This window comes from Medicago truncatula, chromosome 6, assembly GCF_003473485.1.
Source record: "Medicago truncatula cultivar Jemalong A17 chromosome 6, MtrunA17r5.0-ANR, whole genome shotgun sequence".
Classification (NCBI taxonomy): Eukaryota; Viridiplantae; Streptophyta; class Magnoliopsida; order Fabales; family Fabaceae; genus Medicago; species Medicago truncatula.
The window spans coordinates 33,083,398-33,098,318 of record NC_053047.1 but is presented as its reverse complement, the minus strand read 5'-3'; the positions used below and the strand labels follow the sequence as shown (position 1 = coordinate 33,098,318).

Genomic DNA, 14,921 nt, shown 5'->3' with positions numbered 1-14,921 from the left:
GGACAAACTGTTTGGAATTTTGACAAGTTACACATGGAATTTACTATTGAACGGAAGAAGGTAGCCTTAAGGGGAGCAAAAAAAATTTGTGGTCAAACTAATTTCTAACAAGGTGTTATCTGCAGCTTCACCAATGGTGTTGAAATGTGTGTTTCCTTCTATGGCGTCTTCCATGCATCGATTCATCATTCCTACTCGTCACATGTTAGATACAACTCCTTGTGAATTGCTAACTCCTCCAGAAATTGTCACAATCATTAACAAATTTAGTGATATTTTGTCGAACCTCGAAAATTACCACCTATTATACCCGATTTTGATCACAAAATCCCACTTAAAGAGGAATTTAGTGACTATAGAAGACTTAATCAAGTTAGAATGCTAATTCCACTTATTGAGGATCTCTAGTTAGAATGCGAAGAGTACAAAACCCCCTTCAAAACACATGGTGGCCATTTTGATTACTTGGTAATGCCGTTTGGCTTGACCAATTCACTGACAACATTTCTATATTTGATGAACAAGGTATTTCAAATGTTCTTGAGAAAATTTGTGGTTATTTTCTTTGAATGGTATCCTTGTATATAGTCCTTCCCTACAAAAACATGTCTTCAACTTAAAATTGGTCTTTGACACCATAAAAACACACCAAACTGCTCCTGAACCGATCCAAAACACACCAATTGAGTAATATACGCAGTACGAAATTGGAGTGCTTATTTGGCACACATACATTTCATTATATAGACTGATAAAAAAAAACATCAAATATACATTGGAGAAAAAACTCTCCATTTCTTTGTGGAAATCTTCTCAAACACTAAGCTACATATCCAAAGTTTGCATATAATGATAAAAATGGTAATAGAAATAATATTCATAAAAACCATGATAAGAGTAATAGGTGAACATCACATTTACTTCCATATAAAAGAGGAAGCAGAATAACAAGCTATCCAAGCTAAAAACAACATAATTATTAGTGGCAAGGTTGTTCACACTGAACTAAATATCTTCATTACACTACATGACATAACTTAAGAAAGAAGCATCATTTTTTCTTGGCAATGAACAATCCCCATATCTGCTCACCAGCTACACCTCTCATCTGCTTAGCCTTCCATCTTTCAACAATTTCATTATAGTCATCCTAAAAATCAAGATTTCAACAATTAAAACAAGATTATTAAAATCGAGAGTTTAGGTCAAGTCGTGAAGTTTTTATAGACTCGACTCTTAAACTCGTTAGTAAAATCGAGAGTTTACCAATTTTCTTAGTTTATAAAAAAAAATATAGTTAATTTATATGTGAGTTAACTTGTCTTTTATCACCAACAATTGTATATTTGCATAATTCTTTTAAGAGTTTAATGAAAAAAAATGCATTCTAATAGTCATGTCCAAAAGCTTATAAAAAGCTCACCTCAGAGAAATCATCAATGAAATCAACCTTCTTGTTCTCAAGGGCATTCAACTCCATTTGTAGAGTTTTCAAGAACTGAAACAAATAAAATTTGTTAGAACAACAAAAGGATAATAAAATGGTAATATAAAACAAAGTAATAAGGAGGGTGTGACAAACCAAATTGGTTTGATCAACAGCAATGACATCATCAAATCCAGCATTCTCAAGCATCTGTGAATCATTTACAATATTAGTAGCATATCTTGTAATTGAAATAAATTCAAAAATGTTTCAAATCAAAAGTTATATTGAATAACTACAAAGCACAAACATTCCTCGAATTAGACGTGTCCCAGTGTGGGACACGTGTCGTTTTCGAGACCCACAGAACGCCGACATATGTAATTACACTAGATTATGTGATTTTCTCAAATTATTAGTGGTGTCGTCGTGTCGGTGTCTGTGTTGTATCCGATGTCCGTGTCCGTATACGTGCTTTATAGAACGCAACAACTATTTCTTTTTCAAATCTCAAAATGAATCCCTAAATTATCACATATCAAATTTTCTTATAATATGTAATAAACTAGCCATATATGTGAAAAATAAAAGACATATAATTACATTAACAACAAGGTACTATACCTGAAAATATGCTTTCATGTCATGGATATAATATCCTCTCTTTTTTATATACTCTGCATATTCTACTGAAAGACTTCCAACACTTTTGCAATAGTCAGTAATTAAAAGTGTACCTCCAGGCTTCAACCACTTATAAAATGATCTGAACAATGTTGGTTTATCCTATATAAATTCATAGAATATTTAATAACTAAATGTTACAAAAAAGGAAAGAATTTTTTTTTGGAGCATATCAAATAAAATTTTTTCCTTACTTTGATGTGTAATAAGGTGTCGCGACTGTAGATTACATCGAAGGTCTTATCAGGATACGATTTTTTTGTGCAATCAACGCATTCAAATTCAACCGCGTATTTGAGTCCGATGGCACGTTCGATAGCTAGAGAAATCATGTTGATGGAGAGGTCAATAGCAACAACCTCAACATCAAAATTTTCAGCCATGTAAAAGTCACCTCCTCCAATACCACAACCAACATCTAGTACTTTTTGACCTGGCTTTAGTCCTAACTTTGCCACAATTTCCCTTGTTGTTTCTGCTCAAGAATTAACCACTTTTCTACTTAGAAATCTTTGAAATTTCTATGCATGATTGATTTAAAACAATACAAATGGCATCTTTGATACTATAGTTAGAATAATCGACATGAAATCAGACGGTCTAAGCATGAGATACAATAAGCACGATAAAAACTGTATTAGGTCAAAAGACATCATCTGAGTAAAAGTGCTATTTCGAGTAAACGTGATTCATAGTGAACCATCAATAACGGTCGTTGGATATGTAAGAATTCTAATAAATGGTTTAAATATTAATATATCCAATTGTTATCATCGATGGTTTACCCGAGAACCACGTCCACTTTCCTAAACGAAAGGAATTATATATCATTGAGGAAGAACATCCTTACCAAGTCCTCCTGTGCTCACAAAGCCATGACCATAAACATGTTCATAAAGTAAGATATCCTTATGGTTATACTCAACACTATCTAAGAACCTTTGGAACCGTCTATCATCTTGTGATTTAACTTTTTGCCATATCCAACAAATCTGCATGACAAAGAGAGTTACTAGTTTAATAATATATTTTATGTCAATTAAATAAGATAAGATGAAATATTAGATCATTATAGTTAAAAGAAATATAAAAAAATTCATATGACCTGATTTTGATTCTTCTTATTTCTAACATAAGCTCCAATGCATTTGCAGCCCACAAGAGAAAGCTCAAAGGAGTTCCCATTATCATCACTCATATGACACTCTTTAAATACCTACATGAAAAAGGGAAGGATAATGATAAAAGTTAAGCTTTTCTACAAAATAAATGTAGAAAATAAGGCTTATGAATAGCAATTTTGGTTAAATTATTGACTTGAATCCATGCCCTTATAACATGTCTTTACCATCAAAGTTCACAACCATACCTCGTTGACCTAATCGTCAGTTCAATCATAATCGTCTAATCATTAAACATGTTTGACTTTAATCATAAGTACTTTTAAAGTCACACAAATGAGTCTAAATTAAGTCGATGACAACCTCGTCTATAATCAAACAATTGTTTTTGGACTAAGAGTGAATAATAATTCCATTCAGAACAAACCTTAGTGTAAAATCTTGGTTCCCTATAGTGAGTTGGATTGTATTTTCTCTTTGAATCTCCAGATTGGTGGAAACAAGATTCTCTAAAGAATATACATCCATTAACATTTAACCATTTGACCATCCTTTCAGCTAAGTTTTTAACCTGAAATTAATGGGAAAATAAAAGAGTTAACAAAAAGTAGTGGCAAGGAAACAATATTAATATTAGTATAATGTATGACTAAATTAGACACATACATTAAGGGACAAAAATGGAAAATTCTCAATTTGAAATGAATCATCTATTATCAAAATACCATGTAGTTAGCACATTGAATCAAGATTAGACAGTCGAAATTTCGATTTTTTTACTAAATCAAATTTCAAATAGAAAATTGTATTATGAATAATTAGATTTTGATCTGATGATCCACATGTGTAGGATTGTATGTATTTTGACTTCATTTAATCCAAATCCACAAATTCTATGCCTTAATAGAAAAACAAAAAACATACCTCTTCATCTGAAAGATACATGAGTAACCAATTTGAGAATATCAAATCAACTGATCCTTCAGAAATATGCAAATTTGGAGATGTGACATCAGCACACATGAACTTGACATTCTTGTGGTGTCCATTAGTATTTTCATTCTGCAAAAATATTGTATGATATTCAGGGAATTGTTTTTTTTGGTTACATATTCAGGGAATTGTTTCACAATAAATATAAGCATTACCAAATTTATTTTGATAAATATCAATCATAAATATGTAGCTATGAAGTATTGAATCAGACACAGACATCGAACGCAATATAAACAATAATATGTCTAATAAGGATAATTAGAGAAATTGATAAATTAAATGTAATCAGATGTGTCAATGTCATTTCAGTGTCGGACATCAAACACATCTTCAATACAAAGTTTAGCGATAAATAAATATTTATAGGTGTAATCAAGAGGTATAGTTACCTTCTTTATTGCACTCTCAATGAAGTCCACAGCAAGCAACTGGCCAGCTTTCTGAGCCAATTCAGCTGTAAATCTTCCAATACCTGCTCCAAGCTCTAAAACTGATTTTCCTTCATATGATGGTAATAGAGAAAGTACCTATATGTAATTTAAAATAGATGAGTCCAAAAGACATTCACGCTGACTAAAAAAATAAATATTCTATTATCTTGTTAATAATAATAAATAATAAATAATTAATAGGCCTTGTTCTCCACTTAGAATATAACATGTGAACATGAAAATGTTTGAGACAATTATGAGCCTTTTCTTTTGGTAAAGAGACGGTTATGGACTTTGAGGTGTGAAGAAGAAGAAAATAAGTTTAAAATATGATAGGTGATATGAATGACAAAAAGAAGTTAAATATAAAATAAATAGAAGTGGAGAAAATAAAACAAGTGAAAAATTGTCCCGTAAACATAATTCAGATAGTGGATTGAAATTCGAACGTCAGACATCCCACTTATTTATCCTGAAAAATGAATTTTAATCGATAATTACTTCATAAAATACAACAAATGAAAAAAAATTCATCTCCAAGATAAGATTTTTTTTGTTGAGATGAGCTTCTTTAGTTTCATGTAGTGGTGACATTATTAAAGTGGGGACAAAAGTAAAATTTGCAATAATTAACATAAAAGGAAATTGTGGGGCCAACCACCCCAAATTAGTAAAATGTAGATCTGTCACCAAAGAGGATGACAAATAAAGGAAGATACATGTTTTTGAGTTTATTTTTTACAAAAATAAAATAAAATGATATTCATTCAAATTGATAAAGTAGTCCTTGCGAGCTTAGCTTAATTGGTATGCACAATGCATAATAATATGCAAGCAGGTCCGAGGTTCAAACCCGCCACCCCAAAAATATTGATAAAATACATTAAATACAATTACATATTCAACATTGTTAAATACATAAATGATGAATGTGTAAAGAAATTTACAACATGATATAATCAAATAATATGACTACAAATAATATGATATAATCAAATTGACCAAAATACTCATATCTTTATATTTGCAACGTTGACAAACATATCATTGATTGAATTTGTAATTGACTGAATATTGTCTTTTAATAGAAACCAAATGAACACCGAAACAAAACAGTAAATTAAGCAACACTACACAAGACGCTGAACAACACAACGCCACACTCAGATGACGAAATCACAAAAAACACAAGTTAAAACTCGATCTATGTGGAAACCATTTATTTAGATTAAAAGAGAAGAAAGAAGATGCATTTGGGTGATTTTAGGCCAAAAAATATCAAAAACCACCCTATCACATGAGTGATGGAGAAAAAGACTTAGAGAGAAGATCAAGTTCCTCTCACTAAAATACATCTTAGAATCATAAGTAATTTTTAATTTGTTTTAAACAATAATATGATATGACACAACGGTCCAACCCTCATAGAATCAAAGTTGTGCACATATATTTTTAATTAACGTTGCATTTGATCTACTAAAAAAGGAACTTAGACATGAAAAATTGTTTAGTCCATTTTAAACTTAAATTCTTGTCCTTAATAAATCACAATACAACCCTTTATCTTTAATACAAGTTGTCTAAAATACTTTTGTCAAAAAAAAGTTGTCTAAAATATTAAAATAATATTTTATGCACCAATTGTCGTACAAGACACAAAAATCGTTCAATACCTCGAAAGTTTGTCATGTGTTGTTTCTCATGTGTTGTTTTGTCTTCTATTATGCTGTTATGTCCAATACTTACCGTTTAACCGATCAAACACACCCTAAATATACATTTAACTTGGGTTTTTTAGTAGGTTCATAAAGCACGATAAAATTGGAAGCTCATTTAGGCCAGTTCAAAATTGACTGCAATTCATTTTTTTTTAAGAAGTTAAACTAGCTAGCTCACCTAAATTGACATCGAATAACTACAATTTACTAAATTTGTTATATCTCAAAATATATTCAACGAATATGCTTGAATACACTTTTTTTTTAATGGTAAATATTAACAAGTTAATTTTTTTAAGGAAAATATTAACATGTTAATTGTTATGATAGTTTATATATATATATATATATATATATATATATATATATATATATATATATATATATATATATATATATATATATACCCATATGTATCAATTAAACTTTATATAGAAAGAAAAGAAAAACTTGACAAAAAACTAGTTAGTTCATAAAATACAACAAATGAAAAAAAAATCATCTTCAAAACAAGTTTTTTTTTTTAAGATGAGCTTTTTAGTGTAGTGGGGACATTATTAAAGTGGGGACAAAAGTAAAATTTCCTATAATTAACAACATAAAGGAAAATTGTGGGGGCAACCACCCCAAATTAGTAAAATGTAGATCTGTCACCAAAGAGGGTAAGAAAAAATGGAAGAAAACATGTAAGAGTTTCTTTTTGACATAAATTTAGTTCATTTGGCAAAGGATAATGCACAATTTGTTCAGGGACCGGGGTTCGTACCTCGGACACCCCACTTATTCATCTTAAAGGTGATTTTCTCTAGCCACTATGTGAAATATGTGAAAACCACTTAGTTAAACTAAAAGAAGAGAAAGAAGATGCATTAGGGTGATTTTAGTCTAAAAAATATCCAAAACCACCCCTCTCCGATGGATGATAGAGAAAGAGAACTTAGAGAGAAGGTCAAGTTTCTCTCTTTAAAATACATATTAGAATCATAAGTAATTTTCAATTCGTTTTAAACAATAATATGATATGACACACTGGTCCAACCCTCATAGAATCGAAGTTGCGCACATATTTTTTTAATTAATGTTGCATTTGATATGCTAAAAAAGGAACTAGACATGACAAATTGTCTAGTCCATTTAAAACTCAAAATCTTATCCCTTAATAAACCACAATACAACCCTTTAATTATCTCTAATACAAGTTGTCTAAAATACTAATATATTGTTCACCAATTGTTGTACAAGACAAAAAAATCATTCAATACGTCACAAATTTATAAACATTTGTCAAAAAACACCAATTAATTTTTATGAAGGTGTCTTTCAGCAAAGTTATAACTAAAAAGTGGAAATCACACATGAATTGTTAAAACACACTCATATATATATATATATATATATATATATATATATATATATATATATATAGATAAATAGTTTGTTTTGTCAACTCTAATATATCTTGATGATTCAAATCCATAAATATTGGATTCATGTTGATCTTGTACATCTTATTATAATTTAATTTATCTTAACTGAAGTTTATTTTATTTAAAAAAAAAAAAAATTTAAACTAACCCACCTAAATATAATTGGCATCGGATAACTACAATTTATTAAATTTGTTTTTTTTGAACGAACAATTTATTAAATTTGTTATATCTCAAGATATATTTAACGAATATGCTTGAATACACACATTATTTTTCATGGTAACCATTAATAGGTTAATATTAACATGTTAATTGTTATGTTAGTTTTACTAATATATATAAACTTTATATAGAAAGAAAATAAAAACTTGACAAAAAAGTATATTTTTTTAAGGAGAAAATATGTATATTAGTTAGTTTCTTTTGTGAAAGAATTAGTTAGTTATATAAGATTAGGAAATAGGAATTAGTAGCACATACTTCGGGTCTCTCTTCTTTGTCGAGATGAGAGGCGTTTGAATCGAGCATCATTGACTCAACTGACAAATTTACACAATGCTCTTTCCAGTAACTTCTTTGCACTTCACGTTCATCTTCACCACCTAAAAAAATCATTCCAATTCTTATATGATAATAATAACCTTAATCTATATGCAATATAATACATTATTTAAGAAAAAACACCAACCAACAACGTTGTACTTTTTGATAACATTCATGAGCATGTATATATATTATATATAATTCATAACAAGAGAATTCACCTTGTTTCATTGCTTCCAAATGAGCCATATATGAGAGAATGGAGAAGAAAAATGAGAGAGAAAGAAATGAAAAAAGTACTCAATGGTGAAGCTGTGTTTGCCTTCTATAAGCTATAGCCCTTGTAATTTCTTATATATAAACACTTGTACCATCAATATATGAAAGAGACCTCCACCTTTTCCTTCAACAGGATTACCTCTTGTGGAAAACAAAAATAAAACTTATAAATTGATAATTTTCAGTTTAATTTAGATAATTAATTTTGGGGAATTAGTCACTTTAGTCCCTGAATGGACAATGAATAGTCACTTTAGTCACTGAATGCAGAGAAATTGCAAAACAGTTCCTGAATATAGACTATGTTGGTCAATTTCATGGACTAAAGTGACTAATGAAGTCTACATTCAGGGACTAAATTGACTAATGGAGTCTGCATTCAATGACTAAATTGACTAACAGAGTCTACATTCAGGGACTATTTTGCAATTTATCTGCATTCAGAGACTAAAGTGGCGACTCCTCTCCTATTCATGGACTAAAGTGACTAATCTCTCAATTAATTTTTAGGTACCCGTTTCATTTTAGGAAAACGCACACACCCACTTATACTCTCTCCGTCCAAATTATAAGCAAATTTTTAATTTTTACACATTCATTCAATAAATGATGTATATGGTCTACATAGACTATAGACCACATATATAATTTATTAAATAAATTTAAAAAAATAAAAATTTACTTATAATTGAGACCAGAGAGATTACATATGAACTCATCAGTTCTTATTAGAAAGAAACATCGATAATATAGAGTACCCATAGAATGTGAGTAAAATCTAGCCACATATTTTCTAATTTTTAAGTTACATTTATTAATTTTCTTGACAACCATTCTTACATTACCAATTATTGTATACTTACTTTAATGAAAAGAGTTAAGAAATTATATTCTTTCAGGTCACTGTATAAGTAAAAAAAATTAATTTTCAGGTTAATTGAAAACTGATCTAATATTATGTATATTAAGTGTATAATATAGAATCTCTCTCACATTGAAAACATGTATCTAAGTCTCTCTATCCTCACTTTCAACCCGTACAACCCCCACCTTTTCCTTTTAATATATATATTTTTTTGTGGTGTTTTCTTTTTAATATATGGCTCAATCCTGACCGGATACATAAACTTTTTGTAGAGGAAAAATATTAGATTAAAGGCCTAAATCGAACCGTGAGAAGAAAAAAAATACTAGATTTTTATTAGGGAAAAAACACGATTTTCAAACTGTAGCAATTTGGTCTAAATTTTTTTAAATGTTGTTAAATTAGTAATTTTCAACATAATTGTGAAGGATTAAAGGGTGAAAATTAGTCCCCGTAAGCTTAACTTAGTTGGTAGGGACATTGCATAATTTATGCAGAGACATGAGTTCAAACCTGACACCCTATTTCTCCACATTTATAATGTGTGAGCTTCAGCCATTAGGCTACCTGACAAAAAAAAGTTGAAAATTAGAAGATGAAAATGTAAAAGAGAAAGAAAAAAAAAACGGTTAAAAAGAGTAGATAATGTTTATGAATTAAAGAGAGGCAATTAGTCTATGGTGGGAGAGTTTGACATGGATGTTTTCGTGAGCTTAACTCAGCTGATAAAGATAATTTATTTTTAATCACAGTAAAATAGTTTTTTTTTTTCTATCGTTAATTTATTAGTATCATAAACTGCTAACACCAAATATACTTTATTTCATCTCATTGTATATTTTATTCTCTCTTTTTGATTCTTCGTTGTCTAGATCCAGTCTTAATAGTGGCAAATTTTCTTCCTTAAATGCTAAAAAGGATGACAATTTGGTAGATGGTGCTTTAGTTATGATGAAGATTCAATTTTTAGGGAGTTAAAGGATAATCTATCTTATGATATTGGTGTCGTTTATGTGGGATATCTCTGAAGGATGAATGTTGATGAAAATGAGTGAGAGAATATTTCCTAGAAGTTGGAGGAATTCAATTTCTTGCCTACTTTTATTCCTCTGGAAATCCAGAAAAAGTTTAACGACGGATTTCGCAAAAACTATTGTATTTCTATAATAAAATAAAGAGAAACGATAACTAATGCTCAAGTTAAGGAAACAAATATATAAATATTGTATTGAGAAGTTGTGAAAAAGTTGTATATTCAACTTTTTGAAATTCAAGAATTTGTTGTTTTTAATAAAAAAAAATATATTTTTAACTTTCTTAACTAGTGTCTCATGACACTAATTAGCATAACTCTTAGGGTCCGTTTGGTTCGAGAGTTTTGGAGGGGAGGGGAGATTTTTAATTTGAAGTGTTTGGTTCAATTTTTAGAAGGGAAGGGAAGGGGAAGGGAGGGGAGCAAATCTCTTTAAAATTTTATTGCATTGCCATAATTATCCTTAAATTAATTTCAAATCTCAATATTAACCTTGTAACAACTTTTATTATTATTAGATTATATTATTTTTGTAACAATCTTATTATTATTATTAGGTTATCTTATTCTTGTAACAATTATTATTATTATTTTGTTATATTTTCCTTGTAACAATTTTTATTATTATATAATCTACCACTCTTATTTGTTAGATGTACAAACCGCTCTTACTACTACTTTGTTGTTGTCAACGACTGCTTGAGGCTTCCTCCAAAGTGAATTGTGAGTAATTTCATCATCTCATTGTCTATATCGTAGTATTATTAATTACATCGTTATTGATTCGCTACTTTATTATCCTTGTTTAATCGTTATCGTTGTTGGAACTTTATTGTTTAAATTGTTGCTTTATCCTTACGGTGGCTTGTTTGTTTCATAGTGTGTTTTTTCTTATGGTATTGATCCATTCATTTGAGAGTATTGTTTTTTTTTCACTTTTAAAATCGTTGAAGTCTTTTTTTTTTTTGATGAAATCGTTGAAGTTTTATTATTATTATTATTATTATTTTATTTTAATTCAGCTTATTATACTTGTTGTTGCTTGTTTTTTTTTTCACAGTTAATTCACATATCCATGTCTTGTTGTGTAAAATCTTGACCAGAATTTTTTTTCACTACACAACCTTACTATTATCGGATTAGCTGAATATAACTCGTAATCATTGAATCAAATTGAAAATGAAATTCACTAAAAACGCACATAGTTTTAAAAAAAAAATAATTTACCATGAGAACAGAAATATACAAATAAAATTTTGCATAAAATAGCTACAGCCTACAGGCAAACGAACAGTAAAAACTCAGGACATGTTTACATTTCACATGTTCCCACTTAAAACCTCTCTCAAGCATGCAGGCCATTTATTTATTTTTTTTAAGGAGAAATAGTTAACAGTAGTCATAGTCACTTTCATGTGTCTTATTTGTTCATATGCAACAAATTTCATTTATCTTACAATTGTTAATTAATAAGCACTATCCATGATTTTGAAAATTCTTATGTCATATATTTAAGAGCTATGCTATTTTTTACGAAAGTAATTGGAAAAAAATGCAAGGATTACAAAGAATTGCTCTTATAAAAAAAATATTACAAAGAATTGCTCCGATAAAAAAAGCCAAAAAAAAAAAACAATATGATGCTTGGAGCAAAATACATGAGTCAGTTTAAGATAAAATAGCAGCTTAGATGTGTGCTTGTCTTTGTCAGTTTCTGAAATCGTAAAAACAAACAGTTTCTTTTATTTAATTAAGTTTAAGGGTAAAACGGTAAAATACTGTTAAAATCCCTCCCCTCCCCTTGTGAACCAAACACACTTTTAATTAAAAATATCTCCCCTCCACTCCCCTCCGTAAAAATCCCTCCCCTCCCCTCCCATCCTAATTCTCGAACCAAACGGACCCTTAAGGGAAAAAAATAAGGGTTTCATAATCAACTTTATGTTGGGTTAAGATTTCTAGATTAGAAAGTCTAGTCCACAAATTGTATCGTTACTGCACAATATTGAACACAAAAATCATATAGAAAAAAACAAAAAATCAATTAAATTGATCGAAAGAATACGGATTGGAAAATCACGACTCCAAAGCAATATTTGATTGTGCATGTAAGTGATTGCGATGAAGGAGAAGTGATTTATTAACGAACACTGATTAATTTTTGGGACACTCATTGTGTTCCATCGAAGTACTTTGTGTTGTTAGCTAAAGAAACAATGAGAGAGGTTAAAGGAAGAAGGAATCAAAGAGGAGAGATTGATAAAGTGTAAGAGAGTGTACTATGCACTTGCCACTTTTTCCATCGTCTAGGGTGAGAGACCTATTAAACTATCTCATCTTAGAGCGATATATCGTAAACAGGGGCGGATTCAGACATTTGATATATATGGGGTTAAAATTTGGCAAACATTTGCGGTTGCTACCGACAAAAGCAAAGCAACCTTCAAAAGCTTATGAATCATAGTAAATGTGTTGCACTTATTTGTTTTCACAAGTTTTGCACAAAGTTTGTTGTTCTTATTCTTAACATATTGTGTTTTATTTATAAGTGATAATAATTATTTTGGTCCCAGAATGTGTAAGGAGTAATCATAATAGTACCTTAATGTATCAAAATTTTAAAATACTTTTTGATTGTGCACTTTGTTAGTCAAAATAGTCTTTAACATTAAAATAATTTGTTAATATTGTCATATTATTCTTTCAATATACTTACTTATTTTCACTTCAAAGATTATTTTGATTAATAAAATGCAAAATTAAAGACTATTTAAAAATTTTAATACATTAAGAGACTATTATAACTACTCGTTATACATCCAAGGACCAAAATAACTATTATCTCTATCTATAATAAAAAAATATGGAAGTTGGATGTGTGGCTTTAACCACACATGGACCGTGAATGGATCCGCCCCTAATTGTAAAACAAAATTAGCTTGTGATTTATGTGGAAAAAAGTTAGCTTGTGACATGTGGTAGGGCATATCCTATTTTCCCAAAATTGTAAAATAATTTTATTTAGGATTCCATGCTTTATGTGAATATACATATAGTTTTATCTTTGTTGCAAGGGAATCTTAAAAATAGTAACAGAATTATCAATCTCCATCAGAATCCAAATTGGTATCTCAATATTGTGGTTGAGAATCAAGTGGGACAATGAACGGTTATAGACAACACATGCATTACTCATATGCAACAAATAATAATGGAAAGTAGGGTATGCATAATTGAGAGGTGACATCAAATAGTATTTGCCCCTTGGGAAAAATGGGACATTATGCAAGCAACACTATTGCATAAAAGAAAAAAGCAATATAAAAGACAAATCAACAGTAGAAAGCCTTTGTCCATATACTTCAAAGTAGGGATTGCAAAAAAGGAAACTCTATTTAATTTAACTTTTTTGTGAATACAAACTGATATAAAACGAAAAATCATCATTATGAAGACTTCACTACTACACTAGCTTCTCTAGGAAAATAAATTGACATGAACCACCATAATAAGTGGTCTATTTGTACATTATAGGGGTTTTTTTAGCTGTAAATCGGGTATCTTATGCGCATAACTGCATAGACTAATCTCTCGAGCATTGTGGAACTTAAATGGATGACAAGCTCTCCCTAAGAGTTTTAACATTGCTGCATGTCCAAGACTGAATTCGAACTCAAGACTTTGATTAAGCTAGAAGAGACTTGTGTCATCTCATCTAAGTGTTCTTGGGTTGCTTATTAGGTTATATATGAACTTTTGTAACCAAAAAATTATAAATGCAATTTGTTCCAACAACATTAAAGATTCAAGCTCACATGTATCATGTTCTAGTTCTAGTTCTAATTAATCATCAACCAAGGCAACAAAAAGAAGGGAAATAAAATATTTAACGTAATTATTTTTTAAAGCCAAAATATATAAAGAATACTAACTCAAGCACACGATAAGGGTTATGTTGAATTTTAAAGTTACAAACACCGCAAGTTTCGCAAGCCTAAGATTGGATTAAGATAACATTCTAACGTAGTTATGACAACATATGAAAAGTGAATATGACAACATATGAAAAGTGAAAACAATTGCATATCAAATTAAATGAGCGGAAAAAGAAAAGAAAAAAGTCACAACTGTTGTTCGGTAAAATGGTCCATTTCCATGCCAATGAATGATGTGGTATTGGTGTGGGGATACCAATAATGCATTTAATTAAAGTCTAGCTCATAACTTTAAGTTTCGGGTTCAAGCCCTGTTAGTGTCTTTAAAAAAGATAAATATAAATATTTGGTGTTCTTTGAACTTGAATGTCTTATTCGTCTTAGACCGTGTCATCATCTCCCTATCTTACATTTTCTTATAAGCAAAAAAAATAAAATTCAGAGGGACAAAAATGACTCT

General features: G+C 29.7%; 1 protein-coding gene across 1 annotated transcript; it reads right to left on the bottom strand.

The window, feature by feature from the left end:
- Positions 1–848: 848 nt before the first annotated feature.
- On the bottom strand, positions 849–8,729 carry LOC11415048 (phosphoethanolamine N-methyltransferase). The gene is made up of 12 exons (XM_003619788.4): positions 8,571–8,729; positions 8,287–8,408; positions 4,617–4,754; positions 4,156–4,293; positions 3,659–3,802; positions 3,216–3,326; positions 2,961–3,102; positions 2,305–2,585; positions 2,051–2,212; positions 1,583–1,636; positions 1,424–1,498; positions 849–1,150 (listed from the first exon to the last, which is right to left on the bottom strand). The coding sequence occupies exons 1-12, from the start codon at positions 8,596–8,598 to the stop codon at positions 1,052–1,054; spliced, it is 1,494 nt and encodes a 497-aa protein (XP_003619836.1). The 5' UTR covers positions 8,599–8,729; the 3' UTR covers positions 849–1,051.
- Between the last annotated feature and the right edge of the window lie 6,192 nt (positions 8,730–14,921).

Coding starts and splice junctions, on each gene's coding strand:
- LOC11415048 (XM_003619788.4), bottom strand. CDS start 8,598: ATGGCTCATTTGGAAGCAATGAAACAAG. Junction 3,803..4,155: donor TGTATCTTTCAGATGAAGAG/GTATGTTTTTTG, acceptor CATTAATTTCAG/GTTAAAAACTTAGCTGAAAG. Junction 3,327..3,658: donor AACCAAGATTTTACACTAAG/GTTTGTTCTGAA, acceptor TTTTTCATGTAG/GTATTTAAAGAGTGTCATAT.